We start from the raw sequence: 22,441 nt of genomic DNA, 5'->3' as shown, positions 1-22,441 counted from the left end.
ATCCTCAGTGACCTTACATTCTACATAGTCAAGATAAATGCTTCCTCTTCTTATTTTGGTGAACAAGATACCCAGGTTTTGAGAAAGGTTTAATCATATGTTCTTTAATCAGGCCATCAACCATGAAGTAATAAAAGTAAAGGAAGAACTTAAAGCGGTCATTATGTTTTTAATATCATTTAGTGGTATTGCTGCAAACCGAAAATGGAAAGTCGAATTATCCAAAAGTACCAGCAGCCTCCACACCGTCAATATTTCATGTTAGACTATTATGTTGTCACCAGTGTCAAAGTAATTCTATTAATAAAACAAATAATTGCATTAAGCTTCTAACATTTGGGCAGGCGGAAAAAAAAAAAAAGATCACATAACTCTGAGAATTAGAGAAACTAATGAAATGCTGTTTGGGCTTCTACAGAAATTGTTCGAGCCATGACACATGTGATAAACCAAGGAATGGCAATGTACTGGGGGACCTCCCGGTGGAGTGCTATGGAGATCATGGTAATTTCATTTCTGTTTTTAAACGGCCATTAAATACCTTATTATTATTTTTCAGATACAATGTGTAAATTGCAAGACCTTTCGCAAACGTTCTTAACAATCACCCTGGCACTAGAATGCTATGGTCAATTCTGTCGTTACAGAGGTGGATATGGGGCCGGATCTCATCAGGTCAGAATACAACAGTGAAGGTGCAGGTCTCTAACAAGAATCATATTCTGTCACGTTCTTCAGTGGCAAGAGGATACAATGGATTCCCCAGCTAGTGACATACATGAACAAAATAGTCTGACTTCCTTTTTAAAAACTGTATTAAATGACTATACTGCTTATAACATGCTAATCTTTATATGTTAGTGTGAGTTATTTTTTTAGGAACTTAAATTATGGGTTTTATCATGGACTATTACGATTCACACTTTGACTTATTTGCCCTGGACTTTACTCGGTCCAGACCCTCCCAAAGAATAAGGATTTCTTGCATTTGATATTGCTCTTAGTGAGATTGATGGCCATAACATCGCTTATTATTTGGCATCCTACATGTTTCTTGGTTTCTATTGATTTCACTAAAACGAAGTTTGCTCATGCATACGAATCACAGGGCAGCCTTATTTCTCATCAGTATCAATTCAGCTGCAATCTTATTTCTCCCCAGGAAGCCTATTCTGTAGCAAGGCAGTTCAATATGATCCCACCGGTCTGTGAACAAGCTGAGTACCATCTTTTTCAGAGAGAGAAAGTGGAGGTTCAGCTACCAGAGCTCTACCATAAAATAGGTAATCTTCACAATCAAATTTACTGATTATTTTTAACAATAGAAGTATCAGTGATCTGGAAAAAAAGTATTACTGAAATGCTTTCCTTAATGTTCCTAATTAACATAGAGATTGTAAGAACTCTCCATTTCAGAGACTGTAAAGACATCAGAAGTCCCTAAAGGGTAGTCTATAGGGTATTACTGATGAAATCCAATCAGTTGTAAATTGTGACTGGCGTATAAGCTGTACTCTGTAGGTGTTCCAAAAACTGCGTATAGAAAGAAGGGCAGAAACAAGGAATGAACTCATTTTTTCGTAGGGTGCTTCTCTAGTCAAGGCAGGCATCTTTGAGTAGATTATAACTGCCTTTCCAAAAAAAAAAAAAAATTATGGATATATACATCTAAATCTTCAACTCCGTGCCTGTTAGAAGTTAGACACGGGGAATTCTAGAATACCTGACAAGCCTAGCCCTGCATATCTATGAAGGTAGATGTCATAATTTCAAAGAAAGAAATATATATGCAACATATACATAAGAATTTTGGATTATCAGAAAAATATGAATAAGCCGTGTCCAGACTTATTTATGAAAACATTGTTCAGAGATAACTTTCTTCCTAAAAAATAGAGGTTCCTAAACGGAAAAGTACTGGCTGAGGGGAAAAAAAAGAATAAAAAATTCAACAGCAATAACGGTTACAATTGCTGGCACTTGCTGTGTGTCTACCATGCAGCAGGCACGGGGCTTCTATGTACCAGGCACTATTCGGGCAGAGTGGACCAGAGAAGCACTGAAGCATCCTCCTGTGCAAGTCATAGTGTTTGTCTCTGAGTATAAAAAGAGACGTCAATTTTGGACATCAGGAAATTATGAATGAGCCACAGTTTCAGGCTTGTTTGGCCTGAAGACAAGGCCTGCTCCCTACAACTGACAGGACGTGTTCAACTGGTTTATAAAAATGAAGCACGACCGGGGCACCTGGGTGGCCCGGTCAGTTAAGCGTCCCACTTCGGCTCAGGCCATGATCTCATGGTGCATGGGTTTGAGCCCCGCATTGGACTCTGTACTGAGAGCTCAGAGCCCGGAGCCTGGTTCAGATTGTGCCTCCCTCACTCTCTCCCCCTCCCCTGCTCAGGCTCTGTTCCTCTCTCTCTCCCTCTCAAAAATAAATAAACATTAAAAGAAATTTTAAAATGAAGCACAACTTGTAAATAACTAAAATGTAATGGAAAGAAGTATACTGACTTATCTGACTAGCTGTTTTCCTGTAACTACCCAAGTCCTGTTTAAGTACTCCCACACTTTTGCTCTCAGTTTGCACAAGCACCATATTCAGTTTCCTTCTTCTGCAGGAGTTGGAGCAATGACGTGGTCTCCACTTGCCTGTGGAATCATCTCAGGAAAATACGGAAATGGAGTGCCTGAAAGTTCTAGGGCTTCGCTGAAGGTACTTTCCTCCACTTCTAGAAAGAGAGTCTGGGGATGGGAGAGAGGGAAGAAGACTGAACACAGCAGCTCGGCAGCAGCCTGTGGCTTCCTGGCTCAGGCACAGCGCGGCCTCGGCCGGCCGGGCCACTGTCTTTAGGCAGGCTCTCCTGAGCCGCGGGGAGGCCTCTGCTCCTGGCTGGGCGTCAGTCAGGCGTTCAGAATCTGTCAGCACAGAAAATTCTCTGGGGACGAGGAGGAAATGCCCAATGACCTGGTTGCACTTATGGGGGATCAAATCCCTAGCTGTTATTCTTAGGTTAAAGAAGGCATTTCATTCCTGCTTTGAAACTGATGAAATGTAAAATCCCTTTTCTTTATAAGAGGATCTATTTTTACTTTATTTGACCAAACAGTTGGGGCTGACCAATTGTAGCTGAGTATGGCCTGAGGTTGGTTGATGTTGTTTACTGTGGGGGGAGGGGGGGCAGGTTAAGGAGGGAGGCTTTGGGAAGCCAATGCATAGCCAAGCAAGGATCTGACACTCAGGCTCAAGGCTGGTATTTTTCACAGGGTCAACTGGCCACTGAGTCTTACAGTTTAAATTCTTCTCTGAAGCATAAAGGTATTCAACATCAGTGACATAAAATTACCTCCATTCAGAATATCTGGATGATTAATTCATTGTAGAGTACTCCATACATCCCTCATTATTATTATTATCATTAACATGTCTGTTTTTAAAAACTTGAGACAATGTATAATAACATTAGAATCACAAATGGTAATGTCAATGGAGAGAGAATAAAGACATTTTTACAACTGACACACCAAAGGCCCCTAAGAGAAAGCAGAAGTCTGACACTGCCTCTTGCCTCCAAAGTTAGCAGGGGAACAGCTCAAGTCAGGCTCAAACCACCAACCCTGTAATCAATTGTCTGGGACCACTATGTGCTTCGCTAATCAGAACAGTCTCAAGGTTCTGCGTCTCCCGCTCTCCTTTCTGCTTGTTACAGTTGACCTATTAGCTAGTTTGTTCTCTAAAATAATACACTATAAATATCTCCTAAAGCATGGTGACAGGGCTGTTCCTAGCTTGGCATTGTCACAAGATGTAATTATCCTAGAATATTAATTGTGGTCTTGCTTCTGAAAACTGCAGATTGTTCTGAACCAAGTTTAAATAAATTAGCAAGGAAAGACTAAAAGCATCTTAGGGAAGGTATGAGACAAAAATGGTGAGGAATGAGTGAAGATGGAAGGGAAGCACTGAAAAGTGCGATTTTACTGAGCACCTACTATGTGCCATGCCCAGGGCTGTCTTTCCTCATCACCTTTTATCCGCGCAAACGTGAATGGATACAGATGACTCTTGATCAGTTGTAGACAGGCATGTCGCCTTACATTCTTTCAGAAATGTTTTAAAACACTCAAAGTACTTCCACGTATGCCATACAAGAGGGTAAACCTTTTCAGATGTAGAAACTGAGCCAGCACAGAGGTCAGATAACAATTTGAGAGCACAAAGTCAGAGAGAGTTTATACTAGAATCCGGGTCTCTTGGCTCTCGGTTTATCTGCCCCTAAGACATTTTTGTTTCCCTGCAAACCCAGGTTTTTAATGAAGGAAGAAGTAGCTACACTGTATTTGGAGTGTTGATTGGTTGACCTCCATCATTGTTTGGGAAAAGCTTACAAACAGCTAAAAAAAAAAAAAGAAAAGAAAAACAAAAAACACTAACCAAAGAAGAAATTAAATAAATAAATAATAAAAAGAGAGACGAAGTACTTGAAGATGGCTAAGTCCAAAAGCAACTCAGAAAAATATTTCTACTGTTGACGTTGATAAAGCCAACATCTATTGAAACATCCTTAACAATAAACGTGAAAGGCTTTCAACAGGTGAAAGGCATCTATCTGATCACAAAGCAGCTTCTTTAGAGCTCCAGACTCTCAAGGCTTCCTAAATCATTAGCCTGAGTGTTTTCCATAGTGCTATATGTGCGCTTAGAAAGTCCACTTGAATAGAGTAACTGAAGCAAAAAAAAATTAAAAATAAAATAAAGATAGAGCGCTAGGCAAGTAGATAAGTCAGTGAGCAACTTTCACCTCCCCCCACCCCCAGTAGAATGGCTGGCGTTTCACATCAGCTATTGTAAGTCATACCAATAAAATAGACACTGATATTTCTTGCCGTTGTAAGTACTGAACTTGTATTTGAAGGTAAATTAACACAGTGAGAACAAAACCTATCTAGGGGTCTTTTAGAAAGCAGTATTACCCAGGGGTTTTCTGGAGGCTGCACCTGGCCCAATGCTCTAACAATGACTTCTAGATCTTTTGTCATCAGCTCTGTCTCCACTGCTGAGCTGTACACTCCTACTTCTTCAAGTCTGTTAGACATCTCCCATGGGCATTAGTCATGCCTAGTGGAATCTATTGTCTCCCCTCACCCCCCCCACCCCCGCCCCCAGAACCTGACCTTCCTTCGTAGTAACAGTGCCTCCACCCTCCATCTGGCCGTTCCAGTCAGAAGCCAAGGGTTATGTCAGACTCTTCTCCCTCCCTTCTCTTGTCCAGTGGGGCACCCACTCCTCCAGGTCACATCCTGACTTTCTATGGCCCATCCCCTGCACAGCCCTTGTTCAGATTGTCATTTCTTACCTATTTTGCTGCAGTAACCTCCTATCTACACTCTCTGATTTTTTTTCCCCTTTTGCCAACTGCCCATCACGGTGACCAATTATCTTTCTAAAAGACTAATCTGGGGCGCCTGGGTGGCTCAGTCAGTTAAGCGTCTGACTCTTGATTTCGATTCACATCATGATCTCGTGGTTTGCGAGTTTGAGCCCCACATTGCCCTATCAGTGCAGAGCCTGCTTGGATTTCTGTCTCCCTCTCTCTCTGCCCCTCCTCCACTTGCTCTCTGTCTCTCACTGAAAGTAAATAAAAATTAAAAAACATAAAATAAAAAAATAAAAGACTAATCTGACCAGATCATAGCTCTGCTTAAAATCTGTTACTCATAGGGGCGCCTGGGTGGCTCAGTCGGTTAAGCGTCCGACTTCGGCTCAGGTCATGATCTTGCGGTTCGTGAGTTCAAGCCCCGCATCGGGCTCTGTGCTGACAGCTCAGAGCCTGGAGCCTGTTTCAGATTCTGTGTTTCCCTCTCTCTCTGACCCTCCCCCATTCATGCTCTGTCTCTCTCTGTCTCAAAAATAAACAAACATTTAAAAAAAAAAAATTAAAATCTGTTACTCACTTCCCACTTATTGCTTATTGGACAAAACCCAAATTCAACAGAAAAGCATTCAAGGAAGTACTGTTGGGATCTAAGTTGTGCACACTCTTCTATTGTCTCTCCCTATATTGTATTACTGTATTGTTCACCCAAAACGCACTGTTCTCTGCCTCCTAGAAATGCCCTTCTTTTCATTCTGCTGCAGAAGCCCTCATCTCTAAAGACAAAGCTTGGTATTCTTCACCTCTAGGAAGCCTGTCCTCGCTTTATAAAACTGAATCATTTGCATCTTCCTCTATTATCCCATTAACACTTCTTACAGAGTCAGAATTCTCCATTTGCAAGCCACAGAACTTAATTCCAACTAATTTAATCAAGGAAGGAGGACAGACAGACACTCACTGGGAAGAGAGGGATGGGGACGGTCTCAGGGTTGACTCCATCCGTAAACTTGTACAGTGTCAGGACTCCCCATCTCCTCTATTTCTCTCTGCATGTGTGCATCATCTTCTGCAAATGGGTCCTCCCTATGAGGCCAGGAGCAGGAAAGCTGCATCTGTACCTACAGATGCAGGTTTACATCTGTAAAGGTACATAACATGAGAGGATAGCGATCTTTTATGACTTCAGAGAAGACTGGCCAAGCCTGAGTCATGTGCCAACCTGTTAGACCAATGACAGCCCAAAGGGTAAAGTGCTATGACCGGCTCACATTATGCACCATTGTTAGGGGCATTTTCCCCAAGGAGGCAGTATAAGCATGGCTTCTGAGGCAATCACGGAGGGAGACACCCCAACTACAAAACACTTCTCAAGTTACTGGACAGTGATTTGTGAATACCTCTGGGACGGACAGTGAAACTCAGGTAACGTCACAGAGCCTGGCACATGATAGGTACTCAATAAGTGTTTGTTGAATGAGTGCAATGAGCCATAAGGGAAGATCAACAAAGTCTGATCAGCAGACCAGGTATGTAGTTTTTAAATAGAAATTGTAAACAGAAATGAAAAGTACAATAAAATTTATGGGCAGCTCTTTCCTGTTGCTGGCGAAATGCCTTATAGAAAAATCGTAAAGGTATATACCCCTCTGTCAAATGAAAATGGGAACATGCAAACTTAGGTGCGTCAAGATGGGGGAAAAGAGGCAGTTCCAATACTCCAGGTGTTCACATTAAGAAACTGAGAGTATTGGGACGCCTGAGTGGCTCAGTCAGTTAACATCCGACTTCAGCTCAGGTCATGATCTCACAGCTCATGAGTCCAAGTCCTGCGTCAGGCTCTGTGCTGACAGCTCAGAGCCTAGAGCCTACTTTGGATTCTGTGTCTCCCCTCTCTCTGCCCCTCCCCCATTTGTGCTCTCTCCCTCTCTCAAACATGAAAAAATTTTTTTAAAGAAAGAAGCTAAGGATAGTGCACATCATGGTGTAATTTCAAAAGGAAATTTTTTTAGCTTCAGCATTTTACCTAGAGATTTCAATCTTAATATCAAAGACTTTGCTGCTCTTTTGAGCCAGAGATTTTGAAGTTTTAATGACAACAGTCAGTGATCTTGGATGCTAAATTATTCTAGACAAGGTCCAGAGATGACATGTGGCTGATTCTGTCCATGGCTTTACAGCTGCTGCCTTTCAATCCATTATTAACAAACAGCCAACTGGTGGCTTCAGGGCCAGTCCCAGATTACTCCTACCCATCACCCCCCCCCCGCCCCCCATCATTACCTGTAAAATGGTCACAGCATTGGGAGATGGCAAAGAAATGGGCTTTTGGAAAATTTAGAGAAGTTTGTGGCTTATGTATAAAAGTAACAGCCCACTAATCTGGACAGAAAAGCTCTATTTTTCCCCCCTTTGGCAAACAATCTACTCAGTGCTGGGCTGTGCTGAGTGCTGAGGATACGGGGAAGAAGGGTCAGTCTCCACCTTCAAAGGGTAACTTGGGGACTTGTTAGAGATGCGAAGGAGTGAATTATGAAACGATGTGGAATCAATCCACAGGCATTGTGGAGTCACACAGGACTATCGGCAGAGTTGCACTGGAACGAGGAAGGGGTGCCTGTGCCTGATCTGAAACATTGGAGATCTGGTTTTACCCCGTGGAGCCCTGGTTGCTCAGATTCCTCCCTCACTGTACTATCGGCTGAGCCCCTCCTCTATGGCAAGCACTGTGTCAGGACTGCGGAGGCTGCGATGAACAAAAAGCCCAGCCTTGCCTCCCATTCAGTTAGGTCAACATATAACCACATCACTACAGCACTGGGGTAAGCAGTAGAATAGGGCTGGAAGAAAAAGCCTCAGCTTTTGATTCATAGATTGCTGCCTAGTCAACAAACTGGGTTTATTATTGCACACAACCACACCCACCACCAATCTTCTTAGAAAAAAACACTGGTTCGCTTCCATATTTATATTTTAATTAAGCCTCATCTCCTCCCTATGCTAACATTTTCCCACTTGTAAAGCAGTTAGAGCTATTTATTTCCAAAAACACTTTTGTTTCTTTTAGTGTGAGGAAAGCAGTATAAATACTATGCGTCTAGTTTTTAAAAATCCTAGCCTGCTTATGTTTTCCAATGATTAAAGCAACGAGATTTATAGTGTTTTGAGTGTAGGGAGAGAGTGACTCAATAAATGAATGTTTGATGTTTGCTACTTTTAGAAGTCTGCCTCGATTATTTTGTGTGTGCGGGTGTGTGCATGGGTGGAATCAATCCACACACACACACACACACACTCACAAAACTTGTACCTCAATCCTGAGGGTACAAAATGCATTCCACACGATAAAGATTTCAAAACTGGAGTTCCGTAAGTGATAAATAAAACAATCATTCCTTACGTGTGGCATATACTGAAACTCAAGAATGCTCCTAGTTATGATAAAAAAAAAAAAACAATCATTTGGCTATTGGTTTTCAACCTTTTTTTTCCCCTTTGAATGAACACTCAGAGATACTGGTTCCCTGAAAGATGTTATGAAACTAAAGCAAGGATTGGTAATGTCTTCCCATTGAGGACAGCAAAAGTAAGTTCAGGGGCTCTCTGACCCAGCACGCGGGTCTGGCCAGGGAAGCCCCTGGGCCCCAATGGTGGTGCTCGTCTCCTCACCACTGGCACCAGCTGTCCCCTCTGGAGAGCTGCTGCAGGCGGCCCTTCGTCCTGGAAGACGCTGAGGTTTCCCAGAGCTGAGACTGAGAGACCTCTTGGCCATCTCCCTAAGCAAACTCTCGAGTGAGGAGCCAGACCGTAAGCCTTTGACATCTAGGAAGCAAATAGAACTGGGGCAGCTTGCCCTTTCTCTTTTTTACATCTGCAAAATTATTCCAAAAATCATAATAAAACATAATGTGGTTACCCTTTTCTTTGGAAATACTGTCTTCCAGTGAGGAAAAAAATACTTCAAAAACAAAAGCAAGCAGCCTTATTGAAATCATGTGGGTGGCGTGTCTGTGACCATTATTGCCTTTGGGAAGGTAAAGGTCTGTTGTGGCAATTATTTCGCAAACACGGGCAGCGGAGAAAGTCCACATTGCCACACAGGGGGATGGTTGCTGTTATTTTCACTAAAACAGACTAACGCATTCTTACAAATATTCTTTACCTTTGGGTGTTGCTGCTTAGTGTAAGTTTTGCATAGAACAGTCTATTGTCCCTCATTTCTTAAGAGCAGAACCTTCTGGAAAGTAAGGCATTGAGAAGTTGTAAAAGATTTTTCTCCTATCGGGGAAATTAGCTCACTTTTACAGGCTACGGATCAGAGTCAATCTCTTCTCACAGGTTTTAAAGAACAGTTTCCCATTTTGAGCCTCCTTACCTTTTTAAGTTTCAATCGCTATACAAAAGGTAATTCACATGTGGGATAGTCTTTATCCACTTAAAAATTTTAAAAATGTACTTGGTACCTATCAGTTATGCCTTGTCTGCTTCTAGGAAGATGAGAGAGCTCATAATAAAGCCCTGCTGTGAGAAGAGGAGACTGGGAGTAAATAGAAGGCAAGAGGCATAAAGATAGTTATAACAGAATGTAAGATAATGGCTTTCTTTGCGCAGAAAGCTTGGCACCTGGCCTTCTTGACAAAAAGGAAACATAACAGACCTTGGCGAAACGTCCATTTCTTTTCTACATTCTAAAATTGGGCTATTGCAATGAGAAACATCATTTCCTCCACTTAGCAGACTACGTATAATCGATTATATGTCAGGATTCTAACAACTTTTGTGCATGTTGATGGATTTGAATGGTGACTATTAGTCAAAAATCAGTCTATGTTGAACCAGTAAACAAGGAGACCGTGGGGAACATTTCTTTGCCTAAAAGCACAGGCATCCTTGTCACCATGGTACAAGGTGACATAACATGTTACTAACATGTCACATAACACGACACTAACATGAAGGTTAGTGAAGAAGACTCAGGAATTCATCATGAGGGCTCTCCTATTTTACGGACTTGATAATCTTTGCCTCCAGCCCTTACCAGAGGTTAACCTTTAAACGCTCTTCGTCTCCCTAGTGCTACCAGTGGCTGAAGGAAAGAATTGTAAGTGAAGAGGGACGAAAACAGCAGAACAAACTAAAAGACCTCTCCCCAATTGCTGAGCGCCTCGGGTGCACACTACCTCAGCTGGCTGTCGGTAAGAAAATTACCTGGGAGGGGAAGCCCTTCTAGGTCACAGAAAATAGAGTTTTCACCACCCTGTCACGATAAAACATCTAGTGTAGGGGCAGACTGACGTCAGGAGCACAGACTCCCAGTTAATACTATCTAAAATGTTTTCAGAGTTCCCCAGAATTTTCTAGATGCTAAGAATACGTATTTCCTTCCTCTGTCCCTTATAACACAGTTCAAAGGAGAACAAGTCAGTGAACACACACACACACATCCTCACGGTGTCAGGGGTGAGCGCCCCTCAATTATGGAGGGATATCCATGTCTTCTGGCTCAAATTTCCCTCCTTGTGGAAGCTGAGGCAGGGCCGCTGAGAGGCCAGAAGCAGGGCTGTGCCGGGGGCCCAAGGCTACTGCCACAGGGAAATGTGTTTGCCCTGAAACCTCCTGAGGGGCCATGAAGAAAAGTCCTCTTATTAACACTGTGGAGCCGATGAAAGGTCACGGTCACTCATACAGTTGAAAACCACATGTACCCGTGCTGTCCAATAGAAATATAATGTGAACCACATTCTTAAAATTTTCTAGTGACCATACTAAAAAATTAAAAAGGAAATAGGCGAACTTAGTTTTAATAATGTATTTTATTTAACCCAATATAGCCAAAACATTATCTTAATATGTAATAAGAAAAAAAGTTGAGATAGTTTACATTTTTTCATACTAAGTCTTCAAAATCCAGAATGTATTTTATACCCACAGCACGTCTCAATTCAGGCCAAACACCCCTCATGTTGCCAACAGCTGCCACATGTGGCTTAGAGGCAAAGTATTAAAAAGACAAGACTGGAGACTTTCAGCTCCTTGCTCTACAGTAGCACTTTCTACACGCTGTTGTCTCCTTAATCATCAAAACACTCCCATGGGATGTATGCTATCACTAGCCCTACTTTACAGATGTTACCAGAGTATCTGCTGTCATTATCTCCACTTTACAAAAGAAACGGAAGGTAAAAAAACAAAAAATCCACGGGGTAGTTATGAGAAAAGAATAAAATGGGTGTAGAGTCTAGAAAAAAAATCCTGAAGATTAAGAAATAGCAGGAATTGGGGCTAATCTGATAGTGAAATGAGATAAAAAGCTCAAGATAAGTTTTATGAAAATAAAATGACCTGATAGAATATTTGTTAGATGCATGATCTGTCTGTGGTTGCAAGGCAGGAAAAAAATGGCTGCCATCAGAGACAGAAAGGGGAGGTGGTTGGGGAGGAGGGGACTATCATTTAACCTAAGTATATATACAGGCCTTGTTTTAATCTTTTCTTTCAAAAAACAAAAAAGCCAAAGAATGATATGATTATTAGCATTCCTGTAACTTTAATAAGCACAGTAAAAAGTATTAGCTATTTGACCATGAGCAAGTTATTTAACTTATTAATTTTCTCATCTATAAAAGGGGTATCATAGATACCTTATAAATTTGTTGAGTAGAGCAAAATTATAGATATAAAGCAAAGAGTAGGTACCCAGGAAGTGGTAACAATGATGCTGCTGTTTTTGCAAAGAATTAGACACCCTGGACCTAAAACTCTGTCCATTCCTAGCCTCGGCATGTGGTCAAAGTGACAGGCACAGAGAGAAACATCTATTCTTCAAATATGGTCGTAAATATGGTTTTAGGCAGTGACGTGACAGTGAGTACTGAATTTAGCTCTGAAAGACAGAACACGGTCTTTCTAAAGAGGAAACCTTTACCAGATTTAGACTTTCACTAGATGTTAGATACACATGAAAGATGCTCTTTACAGTCTAAAACATGCTCTGATTCTCCCTTTCCTCCCTCTGTGCCCCTAGATGTCTTGCTTGTCATTTTTTTTCTTTCTTTATAAACAAGTAGTTTTGCTTTCAAGCACAGAACTCTCAAACCAAGAGGGAAATGATTTCCAGGCATGTTACCTTTGATCTGCTAGAAGGGGTGTAGGGGGAAGGGAATCCTTTGGCAGGAAACAAACTCCTTGAACCCGGCCGTGGGCTAGCTCCCGCGGCACACACCTGCACAGGAGCCAGCTTTCACACCCTGATCACAGGCATTCTGGATAGGACGGTTAAGGACACTTGGTTAGATGCTAATTATCTTGAATCATCTGTGTGTGTTACCTATCACACTGGTCAGCTCGGCCCAGTGGGTCCTCCTATGTCCTACAGCCCATGAGGAAAACTGGCTGTTGCTGGCATCAGTTAGTTTATGGGCAATAATCTTCCCAGTGCCCTGCTTTGACCTCAGAACTTCCATTAGGGCCAAAAGGAGTTCTCTAAGTGCAAAGCAGGAAACAATGCAGCCAAGGAAAAAAAAAAAAAAAGAAAAAGTCCTGGATCTCTTGGCCTGTTGCCTTCACAGTTTTATTTTGTCCACGTGGAAAGATTTAGTGATTGCCTTAAAAGGCCTGAGCATGTTAACTGCTTAAGAGTATGTGTTGCAGGGCCTGAGCAGATGGGGACAGAAGAAATGCTTCCGGACAGCCACCCATCAGTGTTTATTCAACAAACATGTAATAAGCACCTACTATGTACAGGTACTGGGCTGGGTGCTGAGCATCCCAGTGCAAATAACAAATATCTCACAGCCTGGTGGGCAAGAGAATAGATTAATACAGTGTTGTAATAAAATAATTGAGAAAGGCACAGAGGATCATGGAAGTCTTAAGTGCAGGGGCTAACCCCACCTGGGATTCAAAGGGAAGGACTCTGGGAGAAAGCAGTGAAGCATCTATGAAGAGTTTCAAATGATGAGTAGGTGTTAGTGAGGCACAGGGACATTCCAGGTCGAGGGCACACTTGAGCCGAGGGCTTGAGGGGCAGGAAAACAGCATGATGTTTGGGGATGGAAAGGATTTACAAACAGTTCAGTGCTACTGCACCCCGAATTTCAAGGCAGGGAATGAGAAGACCTGAAGCTGGAGAGACAGCGTTCTAGTAAGTTTGCCAGGGTGAGAAATGAGAGCTTCGTCTCACAGGACAATGATTATATTGAAGAACTTTTGACCAGGCAAGTGACATGATGAGATTTACATCTGGAAACATTGCTGGTTGACGTGTGACAGATGTATGGGGGAAAAGGAGAGAAAATCCAGTCAAGAGGTGGGAAAAACAGTTGTGCAGGAGAGAGAAGGTGAGGTCCTGAATAAGGACAGTAGGCAGTGGAACCAAAGCAGTGATTCTCAAAGTATAGTCCTACATCCACATGATGGAATTCTGTTCAGCAATAAAAGAAATATTTATTAATACGTGCTAGAACATGGTGAACCTTATAAACATTATGTTAAGTGAAAGAAGTCAGACTTAAAGATCCAGGTTATAGGATTCCATTTAAATGAAATGTCTGGAAGTAATAAAAAGTTATAGGGGTACAAAATAGATTAGAGGTTTGCTAGGAGTGGAGGTACAAACGGGATTAACTATCAATGGTGATGGTTGCACATGATAAACTTATGAAAAATTACTGAATTATACACTTTAACTGGGTAAATTTTACATCAAGTTTTTACAATAAGCCTGATCCCTGAACCAGCAGCAGCACCTGGAACCTTGCAGAAATGCAGATCCCCAGACCCCACTCCAGACCTTCCGAGTCACCAACTCCAGGATGGCACCCAGTAACTGTTCCACAAGCCCTCTCGGTGATTCTGATGCATGCTGCAGTGCAAGAGCTACTGGATTAAAAGGGAATGAGGGGTCAGAAAAGTTCCTAAGGGTAGCTCCCTGGTTTGGGGATTGGAAGGCCCAGTTGCTGGGAAGGCCACTCAATGAGGCTGGGAACACAAGAAAGGCTTAGTAGTTAAGTAGCAAGGAGTGTGCAGTGCCTGCGGGACACCTAGCAGGATGTACAGCAGACACTGCATCTGTGACTCTCCAGAAACTTCTAGTTCCAGACATCTATGAATGGAGACATCTACTGTAACCACAAGGAGGTTCCCAGGGAACTTGGCTTCTGACACAGTTAAGAAGGGGACTAGGAGGCAAGGAAGGCATTTTATATGCCTTTTAGAAGCTTACGGGGAAAAGGGTGAGGCAGTAGCTAGTCAAGTTATGAAGGGTCAGAGGAGGCTAATTTTAGAATGGGACAAATTTGATAAAGAGGAAGAAGACAGTAAGAGACTTAAGATTCAGGAGAGAAAGCCAGAAACAATAATGAAACAAGTCTAAGAAAAGGCAAAAGGAGTCAGATCCAGGGCAGACTTTGGTCTTGGACAGAAACCAGACACCTCATCTGAAAACAGAGGGTATATATATATATGTGCTTGTAGGTTACTGAAGAATATCCCACAGAACGGACTTTTCTACATAAAGTAGGATACCAGGTCATCTGCTGAGAGAGGAGACAGGGGCTAGAGGGTTTAAGGGCAGAGGGAGGAGGTGGAAGGTTGGTGAGAAGCAGATAATCAACATAGGTTGAATCTTAGACTAGGGAGATCCAGAGAAGTTTGACAGGTAGAAGGAAACAAAGGAAGAAGACACCCAGGGTCTACAGGACTCTACATAACAGATGAGAAAAAAGAGCACGAGTAAGATGGAAAGACAGGAGACTGTGCGCCAAGATGGAAACGGAAACACAGGGATCTGCCAGGAAGCAGGATCTGGTGTTTTCAGGAGCAAGAGTGTGTTCCCGGGGTGGACAGCCGGATTGGATATCCCAGCCATTTCTACTCATGTAGAAAATGTACAAGCCCTAAGCCCTCAGCTCAAATGCAGAGATTGTACTAAACCCTCTCCATGACAGCTGTTGCTGCTGAGGTATTTAATCCTGGAAAGCACGGTCTGTCCTCCCCCAAAAGTTTTGGTTGCAACAACTGGGGTTACAGGTGGTGTTTATAAGCTAATTGATAAGCAGAAGTGTTTTGACATCCTGACCAAGTGTTCTTTCTTCCCAGCATGGTGCCTGAGAAATGAGGGTGTGAGTTCCGTGCTCCTGGGATCATCCACTCCTGAACAACTCATTGAAAACCTCGGTGCCATTCAGGCAAGTACTACAGCCCTTTCCGGTAAACTCCAGAGACTATCATGGTCCGTTGAAGATGTCCCCAGGCAGTGTCCCATCTCTTTCCACCTCTGTCCTTTATTGTGTCACAGCTGCATGAAGGCCTCTAATAGAGGAAAGGCCATCTGTTTCTAGCTGGGGGGTGGGGGGGGGGTGCTTAGCATAAGGGGGGTACACAAAGGCCCAAGAAGCAACAGAACTTTTACAGGACATGGATCCAGGGGTGTCCTCTTATGAACAGGCAATACTGTCAAAGCACATTCTTCAGGATGGTATGTGGGACAGTGCATTCCAAGACCCAAGCAATGTTACACTGGGCGACTGAATTCCCAAGCCTGACCATAAAAACCTGCTTAATAACCTACCTGAAATTATGCATTACTCCTTTCCCCAAATAGTTGCCAATCTACGTTGTGCCAAGCCCCCCACCCCTTTCTGCTCCCATAGCATCCTGTATTCCTCCTCCCCACCACAGTATTTGTGATCATGTAGTAGGATTACCTGTCTCACCACTGGAATGTGAGCTCCCGGAGGTCAGAGATTTTCTGGCATCTCCACCGATTTTCCAGTTCCTAGCATACTGTGTCTCTTAGTCAACAATCAAATACCTGTTGAATGAATGTTTCCCACATTTTAAGAGGATATAGGCTCAAAATTCTATTTTGGATTTCCAGGATCACATCTTTCTAGCAGCAAATTCAGGACTAACCACCTTCCCCGGGGAAGAAGTGGATTGGATTTGGTAGGAGCCTGCATCGGTAGTGAGAGAGAAAGTGGGAGAGAGATGTTCCTGGGGGCTCTATGTGTGGAGAGGGTGAGGTTAATGGCTGCTGTGACCATCCCGTGCCCCAAAGGCCATACCTCAGTCCTGAGCCTGCCCCATGCTCAGCCCTGAGGGTCCTAAGGACCCTGCCCACTACTCTTGCCACAGCCAGCACCTGCCACAACAGGTATGGTTGTCTATTTTCCTACTGCTCACTGGGGAACAGAAAGGTCTCCCCTGCCTGCCCATCCCTGAAACAAGCCCCATTAACCCTTCCAAAAGGAAACCCATGGAGGTGTGAACGAACTTGATTAAACTTAAAACATTTTTTAAAAACCCTTTTGGCAAATAGCCCAGAATATGCTGGGAGATAAATGGTGCCAACCTCCTTCCCATCATCACTTTCTTACGGCTGTGCAGCTGCCCCTGCTATGAAGAACCTCTCCAGCCCCCCAACTCCTCCCAGAATTCTATGGGGTTCCATCCCGTATGAGGAAGGCTCCTTCTTATGAAAGTCACCCCTACCTTATTTTCACTGATGTTCTGGGAAAAGATAAGACTACACGGTGACAAGGAGGAAATAGAGGAACAGTCTGTACACAACTGAAATTCAATGATTTCAATTCCATTAACAGCTATTTAGTATGTATTGTATGTTTGGCACCACGCTAGGCATGGAAGGTACGGAGCAAAGAACTGGCCTCTGCCCTCATGAGATCACGGGCTGGCTAAGAGTGAATCAGATAAAAAAAAAACAAAACCAATCTATCCCTTAGTTCATTCAGATCTTTGAGAGCCTACTATGCACCAGGCACTGGAGACACCTTAACAGACAAAGATACTGTCCAGGCTTTAAGGAGTTTACATTCCAGTGGGAGAAGCACATAATAAACATGAAATAATTTCAAAATGTGAGGACTATTAGGTAACTAAAGAGGGTTCTGTAACAGAGACTGAGAAATGGGTGGGCCTACTTCAGATAATGTTTGTGCCAAAGGCCCCTCTGGGATAGGTGTATCCTGAAGTCCAAAAGAGGAGAACGCAGCATATGAAAAACCCAAGCAAGAGCATTCCAGACACAGTGGAGAACAGTGCAAAGGCCTGGAGATCATTAGGAACTTGGCTTTTTCCAGGAACTGCCAGCCTAAGGCTAACGTGGCCAACATGTAGTGAGCAAAAGGGACAGTGGATGCATTAAAGTGGAGTCAGGCAGGAGATGGATTTCAAAGGACACTAAAAAGGTTAGTTTTGTTGTATGTGCAACAAATCCTTCGGAGCGTTTTAAGGACATGCTGTTATTTGAATTTTTAAAGACTGTGCTGGCTGCTTTGTAGAAAGTGGAATGAAGAAAGGCAAAGGCAGTTGTCCAGGTGATGAGAGATGCTGGCTTGGATTAGCTAGGATGGCGGCTATAGAGGTGAAGTGGATGGATTCCACAGGCTTTGGACACAGACATGACTTGCTGATGGCTCAGCCAGAAAAGGGAGGAACTGAGATTCCTATCATGCGAATAGTGACCACTGCCATCCCAGGGGGAGTTAATACTGCCTGGGAACGGTAAAAAGAGGTAACTCCTGGGCTGTGGGAGTACTCCAGGTAGCAAAAGATGTATTTCAGAGGAAAACTCCGGAGTCCATCATCTTCTCAAAGCATTTCCTCCCTAGCAAGGCTCAGGCTGATAGCAGGATGCAGTAAGAGATGCTCAAAAGGTAAGATAATAGGGATGCTACCCAAGCTGGGAGGCTGCTTACCTTGGAGGCTCCATCATCCCCTCCCTCTTTCCACTCCCACCTCCGGCCAGCCCAGCAAACTTCCACCCGTTGTGACTGGGCAGCTGGGGGCACCCAGCCATGGTGGGACTGGCGGCAGGACAGGAAGTGTGCGGTGCCAACAGTGGTTAAAGGAAAGTTCTAATGGGCACGAGAAGCCAGCTGCTCTAAGGGATGGAATGTGCCTCAGCCACGCGTAAACTGGAGGGACATAAAGTCAGAGCCTCAATAAATGGCCGACTGGAGAGGATAAACCACAGCTGCAGGCAGGCAGCCATCACCTGCACAGGCCCCCATCCGCCCCACTTCCACCTAGAAGGTGGAGAGAAGCAATGTTCTCCCTTCTGAGGCTCCCCATCACCTCCTCAGAGAAATCCAGGCTTCTCAGCAGGCAGGCCCTTCACATCCAGGGCTCATCTCCCCTCACTGCTCTCCTTCCTTGGTATCCTCAATCCACCAATTATTCCAGTCAGTAGAACAGCAAGGTTGCCAAACTGGTAGCCTGTGGGATGTTTGTGTCATCTGTAGTGGATGAAAATGTTTTACAACAGTTGCCAACATTAAAAAATCAGGCGACTTCACATAAAATTCTGGATGTATGGCTTCTCTTAAGCCTTACAAAAGGCTATATATACATTTTTTCATGTTTTATTCAAGTACTTTTATGGTTTCTTTTTTTAATGTTTAAATCTCTATCTGAAATTTATTTTCGTGTAATGGAAGAATTTTTTTTTCCCTCACATGGCTAACCCATTATATTTTAGACAAAACTTCCCACAAATCTAGTTTCTAGATTTGGGTCTCTTTATTGTAGTCTCGTTTGAAAGAACACACTAGTTTCAATTCTGAGGTTCCAAAGCTGGTGGGAAATGAAACTCTCCCTTTAGCTTCAGACAGGAAAACGTTAACCAGAACTAGTTTCTTAGGCGGAGTAGCTCTACTCTTCTGCCAAACCCTAAGGCTTTTGAGAACAGCACTTGAGTGGAGACAAGGTCACCCGGGCCAGCATGATTGCAGCAGAGGAAGGGTGAGGCTGAAACCTCAGAACTGGCCATCATGCTTGTATTTTGCCAGAGTCTCCACACAGGGTCAGTCTATTCCTGTGAAAAAGTCTGCCTTTGTCCCTTTTCTTATGGTGTAATGCGTGCCCTTGGTCCCCTTCTCATGATAAACGCTAGCCTTGGGTGATCTCATCCTCTCCCAGGGCTTCAGTCAGCATGTCTACACAAATGACTCACAAACCCTCAACTCCAATCCTCCTGCCAGCACTAACCCACAGCTGCACTCGGCTGCCTACGGAGCTATGCCTCTGTGGATCTCCCCTAGACACCTTAAACTCAACACCTCCTACTTCAAACTTCTCGTATTCCAAACCACTCCTGTGGCTCTCTGTCTCCATAATCTACACCTCTATCCTTCTAGTGTTAAAACCATCATCATCCTCCAAAATGTCCTTCTGATCCAGTCTTTTTCTACTTCACTGCTACCCGTTAGTTCATGCTTTTATCATCTCTGGCTCCAGTAGCAAGAAATTTCTAGCATCTGCATTCCCTTTCAATCTCCTTCAAACTACCTCCAGGTGCCTGACAGGGTCACTCCCAGCTCAGAAGTCCTGAGAGGTTCCCCACTGACCACAGAATCAAGTCCCAACTCCAAAAAAGTGGCATTTGAGGGCTTCCACGCTGTTTACCCCAATTTCCCCTTTCCTATCCCTACCATCACCACCCACTCTACACTTTCTTCATCTCACAGACTTCTCTCTCATGAGCCATTCCATCTACGAGGGATGCCTGTTAACCCCTGCCCATCCTTCACCAGGGTTGTGACCACCAGTGGCAAAAAATCTCTCTCAGTCTCTACATCTGTGCTGTCCACAACCCTAGCCTCTAGCCACACGTGGCTTTTTAGTGCACAAAACCAGCTTGTCAGAATGCAGATGTGCTCTAAGTGTTACATGTACTGGATTTGAAAGACTTCGTACTTAAAAAACGTACAGCATCTTAATTTTCTATACCAACTACATGTTGAAATGTTTTAGATAAAATGGGGTAGAACTATGAACTTCACATGTTTCTTTTCACTTTTATGTGGCCATGAGAAAATCTAAAATCATGTGACTCGTATTTCCATGTGTATTTCATTTACACAGCATGCCTTTATTCAGTTAAGCAATACTTAGAAGCACCAACTATAAGCCAAGCACTCTTATCATAGGAGATTCAGTGACAGAAAAAAACAAGGTCCCTGACCTCAAGGAGCTTACAGTCTGCCAGGGACCTTAGATTCTAGTTGTGGTTTATAAATGTACGTAAGTCTAGACAACTTTGCTTAATATTAAGCACAAAGAACAAATGATCAGGTACTAACCAACCGTATCCTTTGTACTTCTCATGCTCTAGGTTCTCCCAAAGATGACATCACACGTGGTAAATGAGATTGATAACATATTGCGAAACAAGCCCTACAGCAAAAAGGACTATAGATCATAAAGCAGTGCATGAGCCATAGGACCTGCATGGTTAAAACTGCGGTCTACACTGGTACAGAATGGTGTTACTAGCCAGTCTTTTGAGTCACTTAGCAGCCTGCTGCTCAACCTCTAGTATTCCTGGATTCTGAGGTACCTGCTGTCGCTACCACTGTGCACCTGAATAACGAGCACATCTGAAAACTCACAACCAAGAAAATCCATTCTATTTTCTTACCTTGGACTGGAGTCACCTGTTCTTGCATTGCTCTGTACGCCTCATGCTTATGCCATAGAAAGGATATGAGGGGAAGACCTAGTGCCTTCAGGCATTTAGTAACTTACAGTAGGCTGTACAGATCTATTTTTTCAAATGAATAAAATCCACAGATGCAATGTGGATTGCATCAGAAAGAGGAGGCTACGTTCACTCAGAAGTCTTACTTGGGAGAACAAACAATTTTACCTTTTTTTCCCCCCCCTATTTTCACATGAAGGTTATCAAAGGTTGTTTCACTTGTCATTAAACAAAACTAAAATTCCTAGGTATTTGCTTTCATTACCTTTTAAAAATATTCACTGTTGCTTGGCCCCGACAATGACCCTGTATTGTAACTGACCCAAAGCGTCTCTATTAAGATTCTATTAACGTTCTGTCCATTCACATACAGAGATAATTAAAGGATGAACACCCAATCTTTAACTTGAGACAGGATGGCTAATTTACGAAAGGGAGGATTACACCGCTAAGGAAGCTTAGCTTTGAATAAAATGTATATGCAACTGAAGTGTTCACTTTTGACTACATTTTATTAAAACCTGCTTTATACTTCTGACTGCTTGTAGGCACAGCTTCTGCAAGTTTAAATATTTGAGCTTTAAAAATAAATACACAAATGCTCAGTTTTGTAAGTAAACCTGTAAAATATCCACAAAGGCAAATGTTTGCTGTTTAATTAGCACTGGGATTTTACAATATAATGCTTGTTTTTGAGCAGTCATCATGAAAGTGAATCATGGACTTTGTGAAAAATGCTATCACTACTCAGAATATGCTGGGTGAATTAACTTGCCTAGTGAAAAACAAATGTTAAAGAATTTCCTCATTCTATAAACCACATTATATATGCACTAAACTAAATGCATGGAAGCTCTCTGCATGGATTAAAGGGGCCTAGCCTTGTTGCACACAGAAGCAGAAGTCTAACCTTGCCATTACTGGTTACCTACCCTCATGAGTATGTCACTTTGGAAAAATTGTGAGACTATATTGTGTGTACCTGGAAGGAAGGAAAACTTTGGGGGGTGGGATCCTAGCTCTCTATTTGGACACATGAGCATGTACAAAATTCTAATTTTCTGGCTAGCCAGTACCCCGTATAGAAATCACTTTGACGTTTAAAGATTATACCATCAGCTTAAAATGCTATTTTCTGCCACCATTTCCAAATATGTATTTCATGATTAAGTTCTAAATCTTACAGCGTTAGTGTGAAATACCAATGAATTTTCTTTTTTGTTACTACTACCTGTATTCTAATAAGGAAACAGTTGGGTTTTTGCCCAGGAGTACCAGATTAATGATGGAAATGGATCATCTTTCAGTTGTTCATTGTGTATTCAATCCAGTGAACTACTACATGCATAAATGAGCTGAAGTTGGCTAATTGGACCTGCAATTTAACTTCTTTGCTTAGAGTAATAAAAGCATTTTGTGCACTTAATCTCAATTAGTTTGTCTCTGATCTTTCATTATAAGAGTGTGCGTGTGTGTATATATGTATATATATATCCACCTCCATAAGATAGGAAGAATCATCTGAATAAAAATTATGTTGGCAAGTAAGCAGCACTGAATGATA

At 42.8% G+C, this 22,441-nt stretch overlaps 1 protein-coding gene and 1 long non-coding RNA gene across 6 annotated transcripts in view; one reads left to right on the top strand and one right to left on the bottom strand.

Annotated features, from left to right (window-relative positions):
- Nucleotides 1-6,533, bottom strand: part of LOC122241948 — a 38,808-nt gene extending 32,275 nt beyond the window's left edge. For both annotated transcript variants that reach the window (XR_006222045.1, XR_006222046.1), the window contains exon 1: nucleotides 6,337-6,533. This is a non-coding gene — a long non-coding RNA (uncharacterized LOC122241948). The remainder of the gene's footprint in view (nucleotides 1-6,336) is intronic.
- The window catches only part of KCNAB1 (potassium voltage-gated channel subfamily A regulatory beta subunit 1), a 386,948-nt gene extending 364,606 nt beyond the window's left edge, over nucleotides 1-22,342 (top strand). For 3 of the 4 annotated variants that reach the window (XM_007086274.2, XM_007086275.3, XM_042998491.1), the window contains exons 9-14: nucleotides 419-504; nucleotides 1,163-1,283; nucleotides 2,622-2,716; nucleotides 10,450-10,570; nucleotides 15,474-15,562; nucleotides 20,512-22,342. In XM_007086274.2, coding sequence (XP_007086336.1) covers nucleotides 419-504; nucleotides 1,163-1,283; nucleotides 2,622-2,716; nucleotides 10,450-10,570; nucleotides 15,474-15,562; nucleotides 20,512-20,601 — 602 coding nt within the window. In that variant the 3' untranslated portion in view covers nucleotides 20,602-22,342. Of the gene's footprint in view, nucleotides 1-418; nucleotides 505-1,162; nucleotides 1,284-2,621; nucleotides 2,717-10,449; nucleotides 10,571-13,025; nucleotides 13,524-15,473; nucleotides 15,563-20,511 lie in introns of those variants that run through there. The other variant, XM_042998490.1, reaches the window with a different exon arrangement.
- Nucleotides 22,343-22,441: the final 99 nt, after the last annotated feature.

This window comes from Panthera tigris, chromosome C2 (genome assembly GCF_018350195.1).
Source record: "Panthera tigris isolate Pti1 chromosome C2, P.tigris_Pti1_mat1.1, whole genome shotgun sequence".
Classification (NCBI taxonomy): Eukaryota; Metazoa; Chordata; class Mammalia; order Carnivora; family Felidae; genus Panthera; species Panthera tigris.
Note: the sequence above shows the minus strand (reverse complement) of the source record. Positions and strands in the feature narration are given on the sequence as shown.